The sequence below is a fragment of the Haliotis asinina genome, chromosome 13 (assembly GCF_037392515.1).
Source record: "Haliotis asinina isolate JCU_RB_2024 chromosome 13, JCU_Hal_asi_v2, whole genome shotgun sequence".
In the NCBI taxonomy this organism is placed as follows: domain Eukaryota; kingdom Metazoa; phylum Mollusca; class Gastropoda; order Lepetellida; family Haliotidae; genus Haliotis; species Haliotis asinina.
This window is the reverse complement of record NC_090292.1, coordinates 13,262,413-13,287,945: the sequence shown is the minus strand read 5'-3', so window position 1 is coordinate 13,287,945 and position 25,533 is coordinate 13,262,413. Positions and strand designations below refer to the sequence as shown.

General features: G+C 41.4%; 2 protein-coding genes across 2 annotated transcripts; both read right to left on the bottom strand.

Annotated features, from left to right (window-relative positions):
- On the bottom strand, nucleotides 1-1,020 carry LOC137259751 (uncharacterized). The gene has a single exon (XM_067797351.1). The coding sequence runs from the start codon at nucleotides 1,018-1,020 to the stop codon at nucleotides 1-3; it is 1,020 nt and encodes a 339-aa protein (XP_067653452.1).
- Nucleotides 1,021-6,646: 5,626 nt separating this feature from the next.
- LOC137260497 (sodium-coupled monocarboxylate transporter 1-like) lies at nucleotides 6,647-23,725 on the bottom strand. Its single transcript, XM_067798171.1, has 16 exons — nucleotides 23,343-23,725; nucleotides 20,888-20,956; nucleotides 20,079-20,130; nucleotides 17,484-17,551; nucleotides 16,713-16,793; nucleotides 14,923-14,996; nucleotides 14,426-14,566; nucleotides 13,541-13,676; nucleotides 13,005-13,090; nucleotides 12,569-12,684; nucleotides 12,070-12,140; nucleotides 11,759-11,845; nucleotides 11,330-11,517; nucleotides 11,021-11,121; nucleotides 10,133-10,257; nucleotides 6,647-9,106 (listed from the first exon to the last, which is right to left on the bottom strand). Exons 1-16 carry the CDS (start codon nucleotides 23,685-23,687, stop codon nucleotides 8,891-8,893), a joined length of 1,956 nt encoding a protein of 651 aa, XP_067654272.1. The 5' UTR covers nucleotides 23,688-23,725; the 3' UTR covers nucleotides 6,647-8,890.
- Between the last annotated feature and the right edge of the window lie 1,808 nt (nucleotides 23,726-25,533).

The window sequence follows — 25,533 nt, the reverse complement described above, 5'->3', positions numbered from 1 at the left end:
TCAGTATTTGAAAACATGAATGTATGTTTCCATGGCAACATATATGTTGCCACCATGCACAAACAATCCCAGTACTTCTTCGATACCATTCTGTGATGTCAGAATGTCTTTGACGAATACGCCCGACGGTGAAATTTGGGTTACAGTGTCCTTGCCGCTGTCGGCGATGAGGATGTCGTTTGAGGTCGTAGTCGTCACGCTGGAGGAGAGTACGAGTTCTCTGGCTTTAGTTGGAGTGTAGTGGAAGACCCCGTCTCCCGCTGAAGACACACACATGAGAGACTTTGACCACAGATCTGACACGAGAATGTTACCATCATGTGTTCTACACAAGTAGAAGGGAACCTGTATTGTTTTCTGTATCGTTGGCAACTTTGTACAGGACATGAGAACGTCTCCATTCACGTTCAGGACGTCCACGCAAGATAGGTTTCGACATCCCACTGCAAATGTTGACGGAGTTAGAACGGCGATACTCCAGTACTCCTTGCTTGTAGGGATGGTCATAAGAAGTTCCAACTTCGGGTCAGCTTCGACAATGACGATTTGTTTGACCCAAGGAACTGTAGCTGCAATGACGTTGGTTCCCAGCTTTGCCAGTCGTAATGGGAAGTGATTCAACTCAAGATAGTCCCTACACACTTCATCCTCCTCCTCATATACAGATTTGATGCTGAAGTTGTTGGCATCCGTGAAGACGAGGATGGTGGCGGCGTTTATAGTAAGAACAGCAACGTCACGGATACTAGGCTCACACACATCGTCGTCCATTGCAGCGTGTACGGTGTCGTGAAGCACGGGTGGGAGGGAGAGATCGACTACGCCGTCCTTATCATCCCCGGTAGTCATGAATTTTGCTGCGTCACCAATTTGTACCTTTGCGCATTCAGTGTCGTCATCATCCTTCTCACTTCTGTTATCCCCGGCACTTTCATCATCTTTCTCTCCTCTGATGCCACACGTTCCAGCCGAATCATCGTTCACCGTAACGTCTTCACTGGCTTCGTCCAACGTGTCCATGTTTAACACAAGTCCTTTTGGTTCATTCGTCTCACTTCACATACACAAGCACGGTCAAGCACGGTTTGAGACTTGATGTGTCGAACATATGGCGGCCTCGAGAAAAGCTTCGTCGCTTTCCTGTGCAAATGATTGGTCACTTTGTAATATTTCTAGTGTTGGTTCTAGAATCTCGGATGACTCGAAGTGTTTAGGTCACTTCAGGTTGTTCCGGTTTGTATGTTCTTGACGATTATGTCCTTGAAGCCAGATTATATAGGATACATCCAAATGATCGCTAATGCGGAGTCGGAAGTTGATGTTTTGCCCTCCAATGAAGCAGGACTGGAATACTCTGAGATAGTGGGTGTTTATCCCGTATCATCTCGACATATCTGAAAGTACAACACCGAGTTGAGAAATGTCATGTGATTTGTTCTCTAATCAGAAAACATCCACTTACATAACAACGACAAAAAATAATTTCTTTAATCATACTTTGTAAGATGTTAACACTATCACACACACGGGGTATGTGGTTTTCTATCATGTCGTGACAGAAAATACTCAACGTCCAGTCCACTATGGAAGAACCACTGCATAGAAACCGGTATCCTTCAGCTGAAACACCCGTCCGTTCATTTCCTTGTCAGGCATTGGACTGTTCCTTGGCAAGCCTTACATCTATTTTCCTTAATGCGTGTATGCTGAATACCAGCGTTTGTGCAATTTTAGGTTAGGGATGGGGTCAGGAGTGGTGAAAGCCTATCTGCAACTAACAACTAAAGATGACAGAAATTATCGTACCTTTAGAGAGTAGACTGACTTCCTGACGTATGATACAAAGCTCAAATGACAAATCTTGGCCTGTGACTAAAAACAGGCTTTCACCAGTGGTACATATACACTACCATTGATGACCTCTCCGGGTACACACATACTGCACCTTTTAAATGAAAATAGTACAAGTGCATCAACTTACAATATCTTCTGGCACAAAGGTTCCTAAACCCAAATATCTGATTTTCCTTGAAATCCAACATTTTGACTTTTTCCTTCAGCATTTACTTCAAATTCAGCAATGTGAAATCCTGCAGTAATATTATTGATCAATATATTGTAAAATGAGTTCATTCTACGGATAGAGAACGATAAATAAAACACCTTTTAAAAAAAATTGAATTTGCAATCATTGACCTTTGACCCAATTTGTGACCTATACATCCATGTTTTAGCTTAACAGACAACAGCTCTTATTCACCACAAAACAACCGCTGAATGTGTGGTGTGCTTGCTTTTACTAAAAAATGCCTCATGTAGACTACACTATTAAATAGGCCCCATGTACAGTAGAACATGGATATAGCGAACAAACGGATATAGCGAAGAAATTTGAAAGTCCCGTCAATGGTCCCTTTATAATATCATTAAAATTATACGTGAATAACGAACTCGTGAGTAGCGAATTAACGGTTATAGCGAACTGATTTCCTGACCCCAAGCCCAGTTAACGACGTGAGTAGTGAACTCACACAGTGTCAGCTCAGTGTCAACTCAGCGACTTAGCGGTATACATCAACCTTGTGGGCGGTGAATCAACATTGTTTAACCTCGTTGACGGTGAATCAACATTGTTTAACCTCGTTGGCGGTGAATCAACATTGTTTGATAGTCATTAATTAATTAACAAAAGAAACACATCGTGTTTAAAAGCTTGACTGATACACAGATCTTCAGTTCGCTCTCGTCGCTGTGGCAGGCAAACGTAGTTGCTCTCTGTCCGCTGTCCGTTTTCGAGGCAGACCATTTGTGGGTGTGGTTGTCAATCCACCTGTGATACTAGTGAAATAACTATTTCACTTTGACCCACCATTTAGCACGGGTGTATACTCCGAGTAGGTGTTCTCCTTTCAGTACAATGTCATGTGACTAGATACATTGAGTGTTCCTGGTAATCAGTTTGAAATGCAACCAAGTGGCAACAGTCAATAGTTATTCAATGAAACTCTCAATGACTGTTTTGTACGACATGAGCAATAACTAGATGACACAGCTTTTCACCATGAATACAAGTTGCCTGTTGACGGTTATGCCGAGATATGTGCATTAATGGAGGTAAATCGCTGCGTCAGAAAGCACCATGGCCCATATTCTGAAAACATTCGTAGCCTAAGAATTCCAAACTTTGATCGCAGCCAATATGTTAAGAATGGGCTTTAGACGTTCTTAGGGCTACGAACATTTCGAGAATAGCTAGCAAGGTGTACATGTAGATAGGTGTATGCATGTCGGTCCAACTCCATAGTTTTCGGTTCTGATTACACCTCTGTCTTCTCTGCGTGTATCTGATCCATTACTCCTCCTGGAGGGGTGCAGTTGTTAAAGTGTCCGCCCGGTTCGATCCCCGGTCACGCTATATCAAAAGACGTTAAAATATAGTACTCGTTGGTCCCTGCCTGTCGCTCGGTATTAACAATAAGGACCGTAGAGCAAGGAGTCCGTATATTGTGTCTGATTCCATTCTTAAATAGGCGACTATGCATGTCGTAAGAGGCAACTAACGGGATCGGGTGGTAGGGATCGCTGACTTGGTTGACACATGTCATCGGTCTCCAATTGCGCAGATCGGTGCTCATGTTATTGATCATTGGATTGTCTGGTCCAGACTCGATTATTTACAACCGTCGAAATATAGCTGGAATATTGGTGAGTGCGGCGTAAAACTTAACTCACTCACTCATTCTTAACTGCGGCTTGGTATTTCAGTGAGCTTGCATTACAAAATCAAAGTCTGGGCTAGTGCAAGCAGCCGAACATACACACGCATCCACGTCTCCATAAAAGAAATACTCTGAAGTGCCACATTAAACCCCATTTTTCCTAATTCATTACGAAGTGTTCACTTGGTGTGAAAGAAAGGCATGATGTGATACGAACGTGTTCCTGACCAGGGAAGGCCTGGAGCAAGGATATGTTCTTGGCAAATATGTAAAGATGGCCAAGCGAATCTTGGATTTGATTCTATGACCCGCGATCACGTGAGACGCCGCCTTGTAAGTTAGTGAGTTCTTGTATGTGATTTCTGTATTATTATCCGTAAACATTGTCCTCTATTGTGTAACAGGCCAATTATGCAGTAATTGGCAAAACCGACGGCCGGTAAATACTGGGGCCTCATAAACCGTGGTAAAACGCAGTGGTAAAATAATGGCGGTCTTAATTTTTTTCGTGGTATAACACACAGTCAGTTAAAAATGACGTCTGCTGTTCCTGTGGTATGAGCACATGGTCATTACAAAATTACGTCGACTATACCAGTGGTATAACACTCGGTCAGTAAATAATGACGTCTTCTATCCCTGTGGTATGGCATATTGTCAGTAAATAATGACAGCCACTATTACTGTGGTATAACGACACGGCAAGTAAATAACTACGTCTATGATTCCTGTGGTATAACACACAGTCAGTAAATAATGACGTCTACTATACCTGCGGTATAACACACGGTCAGTAAATAATGACGTCTTCTATCCCTGTGGTATAGCATATTGTCAGTAAATAATGACAGCCACTGTTACTGTGGTATAACGACACGGCAAGTAAATAACTACGTCTATGATTCCTGTGGTATAACACACAGTCAGTAAATAATGACGTCTACTATACCTGCGGTATAACACACAGTCAGTAAATAATGACGTCTTCTATCCCTGTGGTATAGCATATTGTCAGTAAATAATGACAGCCACTGTTACTGTGGTATAACGACACGGCAAGTAAATAACTACGTCTATGATTCCTGTGGTATAACACACAGTCAGTAAATAATGACGTCTACTATACCTGCGGTATAACACACGGTCAGTAAATAATGACGTCTCGTGGTTTAACACACGGTCAGTAAATAATGACGTCTACTATACCTGCGGTATAACACACGGTTAGTAAATAATCACTTGTACAATTCTGGTGGTACAACACGGGGCTAGTAAATTATGACGTCTACTATTCCTGTGGTACATCACGGCCATTATATAATGACGTATACTACATCTCTGATATAACACACGGTCAGTATATAATGACGTTTGTAATTCCTGTGGTATAACACAGGGTCTCCTGTTCAAGAAACCTACTATTCCTGTAGAATAATACATGGTCTGTCAATAACGAAGTCTGCAATTCCAGTGGCAATGCACATGATCAGTATTATTTATGAATTCTGCGATTCCTGAAATATAGCAAAACGTCGGTTGTTTATGAAGTCGATTAATCAAAATGAGTTTGTGCCGGGGAACTTGAAAAGAAGGCGACATTAAACGACTTTGTGATCCTACAGTTTCTCCCCAAAGCAATTTATCGGATATATGATTAGACAAATAATAATTAGTGACTTGTAATAACAGACAATACACACATTCTCTCGTACAAAAATGATCCAGAAAAGGTGTAAATATTGTGAATAGCTTACCAGGTATATGGGCCGTCATTCTCGACACGATGTAAAACGTTCTAATGTTGTACAAACCGTCTGCCGTGGTAGGATTTGTCCTTACATTCAGATAGTGAACACTCTCAAAAGACCAATTCAGCTCTATCGATAGACTATTGTCAAGACGCGCGTCTGTTACAGAATGGGTTTCTTAACAGTAAAAGCAGCTGTCGAAGGGGCTTATGTTCCAGTAGAGTGTCTTTGCAAACACAGACGTTGCTCTTTGTTTGAGGACAGTTCAAGCAGGTTAACGTTCTTCGATTCTTTAGAATGAACGTAGAACACTCTTTTTTATTGGCTGTTAAAGCCACGATAAGCAGCTGGGGTGTATGCATTTAACAGTGAATATACCCAAAGCTGGGGATATGTACACGTTACAGCAGATTGTATAACGTCTAGTTAAAGGTAATCATAAACCGGTCATTCGATGTGCTACGACATCATTTTTAAAAAAAGTGTTGTCGATGATAGTGTCACTTTTATAAATATTCATTAGTAGTTTGGGTTTATTACTATTTGTGATGCAAATAGGAAACTTTTAAAGTGACGGATTTTTTTTAACTCTTTAGTTTAACTCTTCCTACTTTCAGTTATGGCTTGGTGACTTCCTTCAAATACTCACATTTGGACAATTTAAATGCCAAGTGTGTTTCTTCATCAGGGTTTTATGTCACGGGTCTGTTTACTAGTACCCCTCCACCAGCTTGTTATAGGCCTCGTGAAGATCCGGGTCTTCAACAACCCATTCTTGTCGTATGAGGCAACTAATGGATTCTAACGGTCAAGACTTGATTGACGAATGTCACCGTATGCTAATTCCGTATGTCATGTTCATGCTATTGATCACTGGATTGTTTATTCCAGGAACGATGATTTACAGATCGCCGCCATATAGCTGTAACATTGCTGAGTATGTTTAAAGAACAACCATACCAAACAAAAGCAATACGCACTATTCAGCATTAGACACACGTATTCCCGTGTGTGTATCTCATTACTAAACACATCCTGAGTGCGATGGTATGCAAGTACAGCCAGATTGAAACTAGCAATTCCACCATCACTTTTTGCAGTGCCTGTTTGACTGACATGAATTAATAACTCACAAAAGGCTCCTTTGGGCCATAAACATGATAACACATAGTAAGACCATTTTATTAATTTATAAAACTGTTTATTAATGTCATAAAAATTACATTTAATATTTACACAGAACACAAAAACCCATTAAAACAAGCATGAAAATAATATGCACTCTGGTCAGTTTTGGTAACCGAATTAGACTGGAATTATGCCACTAGATTTGGCATGTGGATAACAAGTCCACTAAGAAAGCAGTAGCTGACTGGCTATAGAGGGGTGAGGTGAATGGAGGTAACGTCGTAACCATGGTGGCTGCATGTATATAGAAACATGCACGTGTGTGTGTGTGTGTGTGTGTGTGTGTGTGTGCGCGCGCGCGTGTGTGTACGTACGTGTGTGTGTGCACGTGTGTAGGTGTGTATTTGCGTAGACGTGTATACGTGTGTGTGTAGACGTGTATACGTGTGTGTGTGTGCGTGTGTGTGTTTTCTTATAGCAGCTCTGGGTAACGTGTTGTTTTGCGTATAACATATTGACATCAGCCAAACAACAAAAAACATCCTTATAATAATCGTAATATATACAGACCGGGGGCACTACTGTGAGTTCGGTTTGGAAGACGCTACAACCACTGGACCACTAAGGTAGTGATGTAAATGTTTTACCCCAGGTTCATCACTTGTTGATTGTTGTTAAGAGTAAGTAAGATATGCACTTGTACACATTATTATCGTTGCATGTAGATCGGCACCTGTTCGTTATTTGTTATGTATTTGTTATAAAGCACATACTGTTGGTCCTTTGTCATATTCATGTTGAAAAATGTTTGCTACTTTCTCAGGTGTGATGGATGTGTCGGATTACAACATTCTTAACAACGGACATAACTATACCATTATTAACATAAAGAGTGAGTGAGTGAGTGAGTTAGGGTTTATGCAGCTTTTAGCAATATTCCTTGTGAGGAGCACCAGAAATAGGCTTTAAAAACTATCCATTGTAACATTGTGCGCACCCATGACGAATATGAAGATCATGCACGTCTCTTGTTGTTAATGCTGCTACATCCAACATGATCGTCATCTATTGATCTTCATCTATTGATCTTCAGAGACAAAATGAAAATATGACGAATACACAATGCCATGTAGAAAGTTGTCACATTTGGTACATGTATACATACGCTATATGTTAACATCAGGATCTGCAGGTACAGGTTTTGCCTCAAATCACACCATTCCATTACACAATGCCAATTAGAATGTTGCCATATTTGGTACATGTATATGGTATCTGTAATCATCACTATCTGCATGTACAGGTTTGGCTTCAAAGCACACCATTATTATACTATGACGAAAGCGCAACAGGATTACATATCCTGGTTTAAGTAATGCAGAGATGTGCACCTATTGAACACAAGCGTATACAATGAAAACATATTGTGTTTAGACAGGCGAACATTGTACCAAAATCCTGACAGGAAATATATGATTCCCAAAAGTAAAGTGATTTCAAAAATAAATATTACAATACTCATTTCATTATAATACGGCCCTTCATATGAGGCAAAATGATTTTTTGAAAATAATGATCCCGAGTCCTCTGTAGCCTTAGCTTTGTAAGTCAATGTACAACCAATATACAATATACGCACCTCGTATACAATCCGTAATTGTAGCACTCTTAGAGATTCCAGGATACGACTCTTGACATGTGGTTTCCAATTCAATATTCCTTCCTTTATTTCTTCTTTGGCTACAGCTATAGTGAACTGCGCCCACGGTGTCATTAAGATAGATTTATTAATAATCACCGTTCATTGGTTCCTAACACCATGATCACCGACACCATGGTTCCTGCCACCATGGTCCCTGACACCATGGTTACTGCCACCATGGTCCCTGACACCATGGTTACTGCCACCATGGTCCCTGACACCATGGTTCCTGCCACCATGGTCCCTGACACCATGGTTACTGCCACCATGGTCCCTGACGCCATGGTCACTGACACCATAGGTACTGATACCATGGGTACTGATACCATGGTTCAGAAAGCCGTGATTACTGACAATATATTTAATGATGACTGGAAGATGTTGACATGTGGGGAGATTGGCAATTCCATATTGCTTTCAGAACCCAATTATTTCATTACTTTCACCACAGTAAATCTTCACATCGCTGGTCGCTAAATTTGTATTTCGCAGTTTAAACGTAACCCGTAACCTAAGCAACATGAGGAATATTAATATAAAAACAAATTTGACAATTTGAGATACTATTTAGGGTGAGAACTGAGACCAACTGGTTAGAACTTTGTTCCGTTTTGTTGTTTCTCTTCATTGAAGACATCGGCACCAGGGTTAATAAATCCGTTCTTTGTGTCTGTGTTCTCTTTATATGACAGTCCATACACAGGCGTGTGGCTTGACCCGTTCAAGGGTAACTTTTCTTTGCTGGTGCTGCTGAACATTTCACCAGATGGTGCTACCACGATCTCCTCATCCTTTTCAGATGCTATTTCCTAGAAAACAAATAACTTCGTGAGAAAATGTACGTAATAAATTAGACAAGACCTAATATCAGCCACAGAATAAACCATTTTCATATAGGCATTAACTTAACTTGGATAGGACTTAACTGAAATTGAACTTAACTTGTGTATTTTTTTAAAAAAAATTTCTGATTAGTCACTTGACACAAATGGCAGAAAAACTCACACATCTCACATTTGTACAACAAACATAGATAAAAACTATATGTTATATTATCATTTGTTTCAAAATTCTTGCATACCATTCACTTGATGTGTGATCATACATCTGAATTTATTATGTACCAGTGGCCTTTTCCTGAATAAAACTGTGTGACTGCCTATTATTTTGAAACGACAAAACTAAAGATATTCATTTTAGTAACCTGAAATCACTAGACCAACAGCAATTCAAAGGGATATAACTCTGGATGCCCTAACCCCGTCAGCAAGCTGCCAGGATGGCCGGCAGGACATTGTCGATAATGTGTCATTAAATGTGTCACTGAAACGAGATCGGTGTCAATGTATCCCTGTGTGTGGTGTGTTATACACTACTACCATGCATAATGCTGAGTTCATTTCTCAACTATTTCAAGCACATTCATGTACATCAACATTAATTGTGGATAACTATTTTCAGTGATGTAATAAGATATATATGTCTGATTTATAAATAATAAAAAAAAACTAAGTGTAAATGCGCATATTGTAAAACAGAGGGGTAAAGTTTGCATTTGGGGCCTTGTCGCTTTTACTGAAATAAACACTCTGTCTGTGTGCCTGTCTGTATCTGTCCAATTGTATTTCCTCTTTCACTGAAACCATATCCTAATCAATCATGATCTGGTCCAATCGTTTTAATGTGTGTTTCGACCTCATCACCTTCAACTAAGTAATCTGTTATAAAACATTACTACTGTAAATGAATGACATCGATCAGTATGCAAACCCGCGAGCAACCATCTTGATTGTTTTACTACCCAAACCATTTGGGTTGAAGTCACTGAGCAATACCTCTGGGTCTCGGAACTCCTGGTTACAGCGGAGACACCTACTGACGGGACCGGGAAGGCAGCAGATGAGTCGATCGAAGAAAGGCACCAGGTACTTGGTGTCTACATCACCAATGCTATTCATTCCTGGGAGTGAAGAAATGGTTAAGTTAAATGATAAGTACAGGAAGTGTAAGTATACGTACAAGGGACTCTGTAACAGTTTAGTTTTACACCACTTTCAGAAATGTTCCACCAATATCACGGTTGAGGACAAAAAGGGCTCCACACATTGTACCATGTGGGGAATCGAACCCGAGCCTTAAGCGTGACGAGTGAACACTTTAACCACTAGGATACCCCGACCCCTCGAAAAGGAAAGGAAAATTTAAGAGTAAGAGAAAGGGAAAACGAGCAGATATCCCATCAATATCACGGTGGGGGACACCAGAAACGGGCTTCACACATTGTACCCATGTGGGCAATCGAACCCGAGTCTTTTGTGTGACGAGCGAACGCTTTGTCAACTAGGATACCCCCAACCACCTTCAAAAGGAAAGGAAAATTTAAGAGTAAGTGAAAAGAAAGGCAAAAAGGAGCAAATCAGGTGAACTGAAATGCTGAAGGTCGCTTGAACGCGTGAAAGTGTACCATGGTCCATATGTAAGCCCAGTCACTGCATGTCGATATGTAAATATCCTGGAAGTATGGCAAGCGAATGAATAGATCTATACTGAACTGAAAAAGAAACGTGAAACGAGAAAAATGAAATGTCGTAAGCGGTCATGTTTATGTCTTCTACTCAGAGTCCACAGTTGCATTTCAGTTCAGTCAATAATCCACTGTATGGACGTTCATTTATAGTGGGCACGAGACTTGAACACGTCGGTATACAAAGGTGGTAACGCACCTGTCAATGCGCTCACAATCAGGCCAACTACGATCACTGTTGCTGCCCCAATAGCCGGGTACCACAGATACGACACGGTGTAGAGGGCGGAGATTCCTGTGCTGAAACACAATACAGCAGAAAAGAGGATACAAAAATCTCTGCTGAAAACAGAAGATGTGATACTTGTGCAGGAAGAGAGGAATGTTCTGTATACGCATTGAATTTGTTTTACTTTTCAGAAGAAGAACTAATCTCGAAGTTTAAGTTCGAACCTCAGGCTTGTCAACCTGTCCAGTCATTTCGTAAATTACTTGACACCCAACTCACTGCTCGACAGGTCCCCCAGGAGTAGTCATGATGGAGGACATTGTTGTCGTCATGGAGTCGGTGGTGTTGGGGACGCTGCAGTTGTCTGTAGGGAACTCAAGGCCAGTTGGGACTCCAACAACAGTGTAGGCCCCTATGCTGATCCACAGGGGGAACGCAAGACCCAGAATACCGCCGACCACTGCACCCTGTAGAAGACAATAAAGCATACACAAGAATACCGCCGACCACTGCACCCTGTAGAAGACAATATAGCATAAACAAGAATACCACCAACCGCTGCTACCTGTAGAAAAGAATGTAGCATAGACAAGAATACCGCAGACCACCGCACCTTGTAGCACACAATGTAGCATAAAGAAGAATACAGCCAACCACTGCAGCTTGGTAGCTTGTTTTAAAATGTCAGCCTTCTGATTTTCAACTTACAATCCAGTTGGCCCACGGGAAGAAAGCACCCAGAGCAAACATTCCCAGCAGAGGCCCCGAGGCAGCCCCGGTGAAGCTCAGCGACGCCTTAAAGAAACCATAGAACAAATGTGTTACTCCATGACTTGATCAACAAATCTTTTGGAACTTCCTTCACCTTATTCTTCATAATCAATTATCAAAATCGAATTTTTTATTTGAGTTAATTTCAAACATGTTTATATACACAGTATGCTTACCAATTGTTTTGGGGGTAACATTTGCACGTGTTTAGATCTTGCAACGCTGATACAAGGAATGATTGATCTCACCTGCAGCACTGTTCCGCCTAAATTCATTGCCATAAACGACATCCCGATACCAGCGCCACCGAAAATCAGCACTGCAACATGAATTATGTATGAAATGACATTTGTGCCATGTTGATATCAAGATAACCATGTCAGATAACGAAGAATTTGTTTTTGCGCACCATTTGTAATCGGGGCTTCCATCTTCTAAGCCCTCTTAGCACTAAGATAGACATAAGTTAATGTTAATCATGACACTACGACTATCTTGGCACTGAGTGAGTTTCGAAAATCATGAGTGAGTGAATGAGTGTTTTTACAACGCTTTTAGCTATATTTCAGCACTATCCACCTGGGAACACCGAAAATGGTCTCCACAAATTGTACCAATATAGAGAATAAAACCCGGGTCTTCGGCGTGACAAGCGACTGCTTTAACCTCTAGGATATCCCGCAACCACCCAGCTCTTCAGAACCCTTACCTCCAAAGTAAGAGCATGAACCACTTAAAAATGCAAACCTAATAGTTTAGTGACGAGTGTTTTCTGCCCCTCGGTCAGTCGTTCACCAAGGAACGGTTTCAGGAAGTCTTCCCAAAAAACAGCAGCCAGGGCGTTCAGGCAGGACGACATGGTGCTGCAAGGATGTGCAAGATTAGTTATTTCACAAAACAATTCGTGTTTGTAGGGTCAATAAGGGTTTGTAAAAAATACACAAGGCTGGGCTGAGTATTCTGTACTTTTCGAATATGTCTGATAATTCTATTACTTCCTAAGTGCTTGAACAAAGCGACCAGTTCCTAGCTGTATCACAACTCTGAACAGTTGTGTGTTCCTGTGTGTTCCACCAGACTGAGCAGCTCCTCCCTGATGCTCCACTATTCTGATCGTTTCTTTAATATATGTGCTCCACTAAACTGAACAGTCCCTACATGTGTGTGTTAGTGTATTTAGTACCTGAGAGCTCCACTAAAGAGACAAGAGATGAACAATCCTGGTAGACCTGGATACCCCAGCACCTCCATCACAAAGTAGGGTATCAGCTGGAAGGAAAGGTGTGAGTGCGTGAGTGAGTGAATGAGTGAGTGTTGGTTTCCTCATTTATTGACGACATTGGCATTCAGATATCGGTTGCACACAGATGTAGGTAGGACATCGGTCTCTAAAGATCGAAACTTAGTGATGACACTTGGGTTGCGCAACGTGAACAATTGCTTTTTCAATCAGATAATGATGCTCATTCTGTTTTTCTTCTTGCTTAATGTTGCACGCAAGCTACATGAGAACTATCTGTAAATACTTTCCGAGTCTGGACCAGACAATCGAGTGACTGACGTTATGAGAATGAGAAATTGAGAACCGTTGATATTTGTCGATCAGGTCAGCGAACTTCACCATCCGATCCTGTATGTCGACTCTTAAGACAAGGACAACCTGCTAATGACCAGATCTAACACTGATCTCCACGGGTAGCTCATTCTCTGATGGTTTACCTGGTTTGAGTTGCTGATGTACTCAGCCGACAGTGGATCACATCCTTTCTGAGCGTAATAGGCGAAGATTATGATACCAGCTAGACAGACGATTGTCAATAGGATGATGACACCAATCACATTCAGCATCACAGATCTGTAATCAAAGATTGTGATTTGTGTCAAACCCCGTCCCGCAAACACAAACATTTAATGACATTTTACTTTACTTTCTACTTTACCCGCCAAGGTATCCTCGTTATATTCTTTAATCGAATGAAATTCTCTTCAGTCTGGGATTTAGAAGAATATAACAGCACATTATCTGAGAATAATATCTCTGGTAACGCATTTATTACAAGGTGCTGGTTACACATTGTCACCATTTGTCACTCTCGGCATTGATTGATCAGGCAGAAATTTCCAATAACATTTACCACATCTGATGGAAAGGACAAGTCCGTTCAACTGACGATGCGGCTCCATAGAATCTTTACATCAAAGTAAATTTAGTTCAACTTCCGGAATAGCTAGGGACGGCGTTACAATAATAATGATGGCGGAGGGATAAACTTGGAAGTACTGGGTTCGAATCCCCACAATGTGTTAAGCTCATTTTTGATGACACTGCAGGAATATTGCTGATACATTGGAAAGTTGCCCAAACCACAGTCGCCCATTCACTGACCAAATTGAAACGACAACATGAGACATTTCTACAGTCTTCAAAATACGTGTTGCAAGGTTTGTTTCTACAAAACAAACACGAACGATTGGACTCGAAAGAACCCGAAAGCTTGTGTCATATACAAAATTTACAAAAGCCTCCGACGTCGCGAAAACCATTTAATTTGATGATAAACCAGGACAAATTCTTTTCTTTTGGAGTTTCCATACAGTCCTTACATTTTGGCCTTTTGAAGTGTTGGCAGTGCACAGTAACGCTGCACGCTGGCCTGGTTTACCCCGTAGGTCGCTGTCCAGCCGATCATCCCACCGACAACTAGTGACCAGAAGGAATGGCGGACAGTTGGATCTGGGTCAAAGCTGAAACACAAATATACATGTCAGAGAGAATAAACACCGTTTTCCTTTATCATAGCTGCATGTTTTGTTTCTTAACTAACGTCATGCTCAGTATAGCTAACGTCATGCTCAGTATAGCTAACGGCATACTCAGGATAGCTAACGTCGTGCTCAGAATAGCTAACGTCATGCTCAGTATAGCTAACGTCATGCTCTGTATAGCTAACGTCATGCTAAGTATAGCTAACGTCATGCTCAGTATAGCTAACGTCATGCTCAGTATAGCTAACGTCATGCTCAGTAGATTACATCTCTGTGGCGGCAGTCTGAAAACGATCTGGTCTAAACAGCGGAGATCGAGAGTTATGCATACTTACTTAAAGAAATTAATTCTTCCCCATTCTTCGTTAATTCTCCACACTTCTCCCATGCCGCCTACCACGATGGAGCCCTGGAACGATTAAAAGTCCATGTAAAAGCATGTCCGAAAATGTATCCATTCTTTTGACTTTAGCGATAACTCGTATATCATTAGATCTGCCAATTTGTTTCACTATAAACACGATGTAATGCATGCTACAAAAATAAGTTGGTTTCCGAAACAGTGAGAAGAAAGGTCATGGAAAGCAACATATCCAGCTGGTATCCAGGTACAATTTAGTTTCCTTTAGTTTCACTTTGGTTTCCAGGGAAACTGAAAATCAATTTTGCAAGGTTTCTGGATGGTTTTCAGTGTGATTCATTACCCATTTTTCCAAGCAGGATCTAGCTGGTATCCGTGTTTGAGGCACAACCTGGTTTCCATGTTTCCATAAAGAAAGTGCCTCATCCTCATTTTGACATGTATAGGAAATGCACCGACTACGGAGGCTGACAGATGTATCCAACGGGTAACATATTTCCACTTTCCACACCCTGTAATAAGGTGATTTAACATGTACCTGAAGATGATACATGTTTTTACCATACCATTCAAGTGCACCCATACCATTCAAGTGCCGTACTTCAGTTACAACGTGAGACCGCCACTGTCTGGTTGAACCATGGACCTGCCTCATTCATCCCAATCTAGAGAAATCAGACGAAGTGTGCTTCGCGCACTGAGAGAGCTGAACAAAGGCCATTCATAGTTCCTTTACTCCACTATCTGTATATGTATTATGATTATTGTGAAGTTTGTGAGTAGGGTGGTAAAATATGATATTGCTTCATTTCTCTGCCCACGTGAAGAATGTGAAGAAACAAAATGTGTCTTGTTTTTGTATCATCGGTTTGAAGACACATTGTAAAATTAATCCACCGAATGATGCGTCACCAACTATTTAATGGAACATTCTTTCTTGTACATCTTCGCAGTGATGTTAATCTCCAATTCCTTCACCAGGCATATTCAGACTGAATTATAAGACAGTTAACCTTCAAGGCAAAGTCTCAGGAATGGAAGCCAACAGTACACATGTGGCTATAGCTTCCTCTTAGTCTCCAGAACTATAAGTTTACAATATCCATTATGGATTCTATTTGGAAACTAGGTCACCAAGTCTCACTGAATGGGTACCAACTGGATGTTAGGATGATCGACTCTATGCCAAGCTATTACGAATTTTACGTTACTTATTTCTAAACAGTGCACAGGAAACCAACATGAGACTACATTTTCTGTTGTTGTTTTTTTTTGTTAGTTTCCATTTAATAAAGTCTTCGGTTGCTAATTCTAGATATGGAAACCAACAAGAAACCTCTAACCTTAGTTCCTTTTTGATTTCCATTTACAGAAATACCAATATCACTGAATCCAAAATGGAATCTAGCTGGAGACTCAATCAGTTTCACTGAATGGAAGCCAACTTGATTCCCCAATTACCCACAGGTTTCGGGCAACCAAGTCATTTCTGTAGTGACATATTCACAACGCAAGACGTTACTTCATTGGATAATCTGTGCGTTCATATTACGTCTTTTACTGATAGAAAGAGGATGCCGTTTGATGTTTTGTGCTTTTTGCAGAAACTGTAATGGGCAGATACGAATTCTGACATAATTCTCTCAGGTATGATTGCTGCCGTACGTATGCACCATTAAATCTTAGTAGCTATTTGATGTGCTTTATTAACTGTGCTTGTTCGATATGTATTTTTGTATTTTGACATCTTTCACAAAATCATACCTGAATGACTATTGCTAATAGTCCTGCAAGCATCACCACCGACTGAAACACGTCTGTCCAAACAACTGCTTTCATTCCACCCTAAAATGAAGTACACGTAAGCTATCACAACTATCAACGAAGACGTTAATAGAAACAATCTAAATTGAATGCAAACGTGTATGAAATGAATCGACTACGGAGATTGACAGAAGTCTTCAACGGGTAATATATTTCCACTTGTTACACCCTGTAATAAGGTGATTTAACATGTACTTGAAGATGATACATATTCGTACCATTACAACGTGAGACCGCTGCTGTCGTGTTGCTGGCAAACGAAGACGTACCAGGGTGATTTCATTATTAGAACATTCAGCCAGCTGCTCTTGGCTCACCAAACGGTCGCATTTCAGTGTGGTGTCCAGTCCAGTGACCGTTCGTTTAAGTGAGTGAGTGAGTGAGTTTAGTTTCACGCCTCACTCAGCAATATTCCACCTATGTGGCTGCGGTCTGTAAATAATCGGGCCTGGGCCAGACAATCCAGTGATCAACCACATGAGCATCAATGTAACCGCAATGGGAACCGATGACGTGTCAACCAAGTCAGTGAACCTGATCACCAGATCCCGTTAGTCGCCTGTTACGACAAACATAATCGCGTGTTGCGGCAAGCATGGGTTGCCGAAGACCTATTCTACCCCGGATCTTCACAGGCCCGTTCGTTTAACAATGCTCTAATCTGTATAATGTTAAAAACTGAAGTTGTTACGATCATTGTATTGTACCCACCAGTGAGGTGTAGAATGTTGATACTAGACCCACAGTGATGATCGTTGCCCATGTAGGAAATCCGGTGACTGAAACACATACAATACACTTAAACATATTGCAAACCCTACAACAAAAATGACGTTGTATGAAAAGACAAGTGTCTTTGATCTTAAACTTCTTGAAGTACATGCATTTGCTTTTCACGACCGCTATGGTTGGCTTCGCTAAGTGCTTAACCATCTTCTGCCTCTTTCTTTGAAAAACCCTCGTATACCCCTTTCTACGTTCAAGACCCCCTGCACTTTGTGTCTATTTGTTTACCAGTGGGAACATTGTTACATCCTAGAGAGCAGAAGGGCTTGTAACGCTAAAAACTGCCATCAAGGTATATTCCGTCTCTGATGGGGCACTATATGCTTTTTTATATACGTATACCCCATCGGAGACAGTATATACGTACACCTTGATGGTTTTTAGCTTTACAAGCCCCTGTGCACGAGAGTGATTCCCGCAGGTAGACTAAGGAAAGGTAGAACGTATTGAAAAAGTTGGGAAACCGCATTTTCGCAGCCAGTAAAAACACACCAAAGTGAACTGAACGTGCAGAATGAAGTACTATGCTAAGAAGACTACTGACAGAAGTTCAGCCATCGGGACTGTAGACCGCAGGCGGCTGACCTTCCTACGTATTTTTAGCATATCCCCAAGCAACATTACGTGACTATGGAACAGTTAAACAGGTTCAAAATTCATCTCATGACCTACTCGGATCCGGACGACCACGAGATGCAAATGCGGCTAACAGGTCCATTTGTGCTTCGTCACTTGCGTGATGGACTCACAACTGTCACCTCCACAGCCACAACTAAACCAGGATTGCGTGGGATATTAGATCGACAGTGAGGTCTAAACGAGACAATTGTCTGCTGCGAAGTACACAGTGTCACAGACACGTAGTAGACAGCGTTGGTGACGTGGCGTGACGTGACGTGACGTGACGTGACGTGACGTGACGTGTTTGGCATAGTGACCAGTCATTTTGTTTTTGCTTACAGAAGATGACGCGTGGCTCGACTCTGCATACAGGAAGTGCCAAGGTTTGGCGAAGTAAATGTCATGGTGCGGACCGCCATCACTCTAACAGACGAAACATGTTTAGCACGTACCTAGGAAAAGTTAACGGCAAAACGTTACGCGCATGAATTTCAAACCTTCTATTCATCATGCAACAAGCAAACATCATTTCGAAACCTCACAGTCCCCGTACATATAGGACAAGAGTGAGTGAGTGAGTAAGTTAATATTTAGCGATACCGTCACAGAACAATTTAGTTTATATCAGTATTGAAATTAATAAATTGAGAACGTAAAACCACACGGCAAGACTGACAGCGGTCTTCTGTCCTCAAGGTCTCCAAGTCTAAACCCCATCGAGTGTTTATGGGATGATTTTGATCAGCGTCTGTGATTACGTCAGCAACAGCCACAGAACCTTCACCAGTTCTCCCATGCACTGCAGGAACATCTTATGGCCACAGTTCGTAATCCGATTGGTTCCACAGAACGACGATGTCAGGCAGTTCTGGACTATTATGGGGTCCGTGCAGGATTCTGAGCGCAAACGACCTTCACCTAGACATTTGATTACACCGTTTGATTGCACCGTTTGATTGCACCGTTTGATTGTACCATGAGTGTCATGATGAACCTAGGTCAGTTACAATCACTGGTGCCAAACTGTGAACGATTTATCATAAAAATGTTGATTATTTATGTAGTAAAATACATCTGAAAACAAACTAGTATTGAGTTTCTTTTTTAATGCAGAGTATGTATTTCAGTTGAGGTCAGTTGTGTATATTAAGCTCTAAAGATCGTGTTAGCCCTATCAGAACAGACAAAGCGTTAATGCATCAACATTTCGGGTACTATAACAGCGCAGGGCTGCCTGTGTCACTATGTTCCTGTAATAAATGGGATGTACACGCTGCTCTGCGTCATATGTGACTATATAATTCTTACATTTTCAGATGAACAAAAGAAAGGTAACGTAGGTACCTGTCTGAACTCTACAGTTTACCATACGATTATGAATGTCGTAGAGCTACGAACACTCTGTGGATCGTAACCTTGCGTTCTCTTACACGAAGCGATTTAAGCGCTTAGTCTAATGTAGACTTACAATCGTCGTAGCTAAGAATGTTTTAGCACTATATAAGATCTCTTAATTTATGTCTAGATTGTCAAAGATTGCTAACATCTAAAGAGATGATGTAAAGACAATTCTCTGTGATAATATAGTTATTTTATTGTCCTTCGTTGTCATTTTTGCATAATTTACCATTACATACTATGTACTTTGTTGAAGTAAACCTAATTGAGACGAGCGAGACCGCAACATCAACCGCAGCCGTAACCGCAACATCAACCGCAACCGCAACCGCAACCGCAACCGCAACCGCATTATATACTCTATCCACAAGTTTCATTGTACGCATTTATTTTGTTTAATATATATGATATCCGAATGTTATACTTCAAACTTAACGTGGAATTTAAGAGTAATTAAACGTGGTCGAAGATTCGGGGTGAATTACACAGGTAAACACATACCCGCTTCCAAGGCCGTTGATGGAGCGAAGGATGCAACTCCCATATACAGCACCTGAAAGTGGAACAAAGTCTTCATGAGACTCTAATGAAAAGGAACAACAACGGTGTGAGTAAGCTGAAGGGCGTGAGCAACAAGAAGGATGTAAGCAAAAAAGAAGGATGTGAGTAAGAAGAAGGATGTAAGCAACAAGAACGATGCGAGCAACAACAAAGATGCAAGTAGCAAGACGGATGTGAGCATCGAGAAGGACGTAAGTAATAAGAAAGATGCAAGAAGGGTATGATCAAAAGAAGGACCTGAGGGAAAAGAAGGATGTGAGCAACAAGAAGGGTGTGAGCAACAAGAGAGGTGTGAGCAACAAGAGGAATATGAGCAAAAGTAACGATATGAGAAACAAGAAAGATGTGAGTGCCAAGACGGATATGAGCAACAAGATGGGTGTGACTAACAAGAAGGATGTGAGCAACTCGAACGACAGGAGTAGCAAGAAGGGCATGAAATATGTAAGCAACAAAAGGATGGGAGCAACACGAAGGTTGTGAGTGAAATGATGGATGTAAACAACTCGAAGGATGGAGTAACAAGTACGTAACCGAAAAGAAGGATGTGAGCAACGAGAAGGATGTGAACAAGAATGCGGTGAGAGTATCAAGAAGGATTTGAGTAACAAGTCAAATGTGAGTAAGAATGACGTGAGTTACAAGAAGGATGTTAGCAAAAAATACACATAACACGTAGTTTAGCATTCAGTGTATGTTTCAAGGACACGTATTACTTACATGCAGATATATGTATTTCATGCACGCACCTGTTGAATTATCATGATACATGTTCCTGTTAGTTTGGCAGCACGGGAGTCGAACCTCTTCTCCAGATACTGGAATGTAATACGGTATATTTAGGCAAAGCATATTTGGGTAAAACCTTTCAATATTTCCTAGCCTCTGAATGATATGAAAAAAAAAAACCACATTAATTTCAGCCTAAACAGCGCGTACGCCATGTCAAGGCACCTGGAGATTGGAACAGACAAAACTGCTATGGACAGATATTTTTGTTTCCATCAAAACACGACCTCATCTCAGTAGAGACGTTTTCAACACAGTGCGAACATGAACGATTTGCCTCGGGCAGGCCGTCCACGCATGACGTGACGTCAGCGAGTTGGCTGACCCTTCTCATATGTGTGTGCGGGTGGCTCTGTGTGAATGTGTGTGTGTGTGTGTATGCGTGCACGTGCGCGAGCGTGTGTGTGTGTTTCTGCACATCGATATGCAGTTCATTATGGCGACTAGATCACGTACATACGTTAAACATATCAACCCAGTCTTCGAAGTCGTGTAACTTTCATAGATTTATTTGAATACTGGCCCATGTCTTCCAGACTTAAAAGTTGATATGGATTCTCTGATAGGTACATCACCGTACGTTTATCTAGACTGAACAAAATACGTCTGGGATATTGCTAGTTTTATGACTGATTATGCATAATCTCAAAATTTACAAATATCCCTAACTATTTTTGTCCAGTATATATCATGTATTATGTATCACTGAAGGTAGACTATACGTGTATAAATCACTGTGCCCCTCCTCATACTGTCTTCTCATAAATCACTGCCACACTCCCGAATTACGGAAAGTATTGAGAGATATACAAGTGAACTAGCCGGGGTATTACTTAGCCTATACTTAGGTGTGTGCAAGTGTTGTATTTTCGCGCCATGTCGGAAGGATTTCATGGTGTGACTTGTCTTAGCATATATAGCTGGGATTCGAACCACGCAGTGCAGATACCTGTTATGAAAAGACAGAGAACAGAGGTGGTTCAATCATCTTTTGTTCTCAATGCATCTTACTGCGTTCTGCCCGTACACTGGTTCGAATCTCACATTCAACCTCGACCTTTAACCAACACTTCTTTTTCTGAAGGTGTCACGTTTGCACCAGAGGAGGCTTTTATTGGTTTATAGCTTAATGTGCCTGCAGTAATTAAGCCGCACTCTTGTCATATTTGCGCACAGTTAAACAATCCCGATTTGTGGAACTTTCTGTTGTTCCGAGTGAGTGAGTTTAGTTTTGCGCCGCATTAAAAAATATTCCAGCTACATGGTGACGGACTGTAAACAACAGACAATCCAATGATCAACACCTTGAGCATCAGTTTGCGCAATAGGGAATAGATGGCATGTGTCAACCAAGTCAGCGAGCCTGACCTCCCTATCCCGACAGTCGCCACGAGCATGGGTTCCTAAAGGCCAATATTCTAACACATACCCTCATGGATAGGTTGTTCCGATGTTATTATATTACAACATGGCGTATTCTGCCTGTAGGACTCGAACAGGAGGAAAGCTCACCAAACGCCGTTGCGCATACGATAAAATATTGTGGAACTTTCGGTTCTCTCGAAGTTATATGTTAGAACACGGCATGTCCATCTACCTGTGCACTGTTGTCCTCATTCATGTACATTGTGCACCGTGTCCATTTCAGCTGCAGAGGTCAGTGTGTGAGACAACAAGGTTAACATAGTGAATGAAGACACCGTTTCCTGTTGAGTGAGTGAGTGAGTGAGTGAGTAAATATGTAGTTATGCCGCTTTTGAGCCATATGCCAGCAACACACTCACAAGCGCGCACACACATACATATTGTAAAAAAAATATTATAAGATATTTAAGTTAAATGTTGAAGTTCTTGACAGACTTCCATTTAATTTATCCCCTACATTATCTCTTCAAACGTATTCCAGACTCCTAATTCTCCGTCATTGAGTTTACCTTTAAATTAACAACTAGGTTGTTATACACAAAATAATACATACACTGTAGATGTCTCTATCAATATCGGAAAATCCCCTCATGCGATATGGACTAATGGAGGCATAACGTATGTCAAACACCATAATTCTTAAATTAATACCCAGATTTCGGAAGGACTTCGTATTTGTTGTTATAGGCTATATGTTCCCTGAATTGATGTAGCGGTACTTTGTTCATGATATCAGTCACCGGTTTACCATGTCTAAACTCAAGTACTGGCAAATGGTCGTGTGGCATAATAACAAGCAAACGTAAAACAAATAATCACCATTCGTTAAAGTGTCTCCTGTGGAATTCGAATGATACAAATGGCGTCTCTGGTAACACGAAAACCAAACAAAAACTAAACAAAGCACCAACCTCCCAGCACACAACAAAAAAAACCAAAATGCCTCGAAGCCAAGTCACGATTCTTCACAGTTTCGTGCAGGTAATTTACCTCAAAGGAACTCGTAAATTTCAAGGGATACAGGAGTGGAACGTAGAGGACAGCAGCAATCACAATGGCGGCCATCAGGCCAATCAGGTACACGAAGTACTCGGTGCCCTCGTTGTACATCTCCGCAGGGGTTCCCAGAATCAAGATGGCAGACATGAAAGACACGAGGATAGAAATAGCCACGGGCACAATCTGCATGCTCCGTCCTCCCATCAGAAACTCTCCCGTCGTTTTCTCTTTGTTTCCCCAAAATGCATAGAAGACCCCGATAGCTGCAGACACACCCAGCATGAGAGCAAACACCACATAATCCACCACTCCGAAAATTCGTTCCTCTTCCGCCATTTTTCCGAGCTGACTTGATTCCGTGAGACGTTCAAATTCGGAATGAAGAGCACAGATATGTTCGTTTCTAATCACCCGCAGAAGTCACGTGACAGGAGAACAATATGATCATAAATGTCCTTCTCACATTAAAGCTGACGTCACAGCTTTATGTGCTTATGGAAAACTAAAAGGACCAGCATGCACTGCAAAAAGCAAAGGATGTGACAGTGAGTGATGGTGTTCACGTCCCCCCCCCCCACATCCCCTCAAACGATGAGTACAGGTGACGGCTTTAACGTTCTTTCAAGGTTATTCCGTTTTTACGGCAAGGTGTATATATGTGTTAGATTCTTAAGTGTCACCTGAAGAGCCGTTGAGCTGCGAAGAATCTTCTGTGCGTAAAGGAGTTAAGACCGCCACAAATAGATTGCAATAAACTCTGCTATCGGGTACAGTTGACGTAGAGCAAGAATTATGGGGCTCAGTGTCCCAATCCACAAAGCGTTCCTCGCGCCACGACGTCCGTAAGCCTGTGGTGAACTGCAGGGTTACTACACGTCGTAGCTTTACGAATGTTTGTGGTCCACATTGCTTGGCTCTTATGTAACGAGTTAATCATCAATATTCCACCTATACGAGTGTGGAAGAACCTCGAAGTTGGGAACACACGAGGTAACCTTGTTATTAAATCTGAGTGAGTGAGTCAGTGAGTGATTCAGTCAATCAGACAGCGACTTGCAACTGAGTCCCACGGTCTTCAATCTGGCTGTTGAGTACTGACGTCAAGAATAGGACTTGTAAACAACAGACTACTCCCTATACGTTCAACCACAAATAGTCCTTGCATATCAGTCACTTTTCATTGCTGTGACATAGAAGGTTTATAGTCCCATTTGTACCTACAGTTTCACGATCGCATATTTAGCGTTACTTAGCCCTGAAATGTGTTGGGTAGGGGCTTCAGATGACACCCGCTTATTCGGAGTTGATACAGGATGGACGATCCAGCCGCCACTGTCTGATTTAGAACAGCAAAGACCATCCTCCATCGTCTCCTATGTAGACCTATATACAGTGGATTTAGTTCGCTTACACTGTTCAGTTTAGTTTGGACAAGGAATGCCCTAGCTGACATGGCCTATCTTTGTTTGGTACAGAATGGACACTCCAACAAGCAATGCTAAGTTTAATTTATTTAGGGAGGTAGGGTGGACACTGCATCTAATATTACTTTGGTACCGCCTGGGGAATGGTTTACTTGAGTTTCGTACAGGATAAATGCCCTAACTAGTTATGCATAGTTTAGTGCAGGATGGACGTAGCTAACATTGCCTAGTTTAGTTTGTTACAGGGTGAACGTCTGTATAACTAACCATTATTAACTGTCTTTTGTCTTATAGCCTGGTTTTCGGTTTTCCTGGTTTGCGGCTGTGCGTATACAGCCCTAACTGGTAGCACTCACAAATACATGTACATGTCAAAATGTTGATTACAGAACAGTCTCGTTTCCTGTTTAATGGGTTCCGTACTATTGCGCAACTTAGTGCAATAACTAGTCCAGAATTTTTAGACTAATTAGTAGGTCGTTGTGTGAATAGGCTAATGGGACTTATGTTTCGGGATGAAATACCGCATCATAGGACATACGAGTGAATAAAAAGCTTTGGAAAGAATATAAGTTCACCATATATAAATGCAGCAAAATATTCGACGCATATAAGCTACGACGTTTGTTTTATTTATAACTCAATCCGTTGCAAAAGTCAGTTTCATGTAGTTGATATTCACTTACCAAAAACGAACTGGTCAGTCTCAGCGTGTAAAGCATGGGAACAAACAGTAGGACGCCTGATACACATCCCAG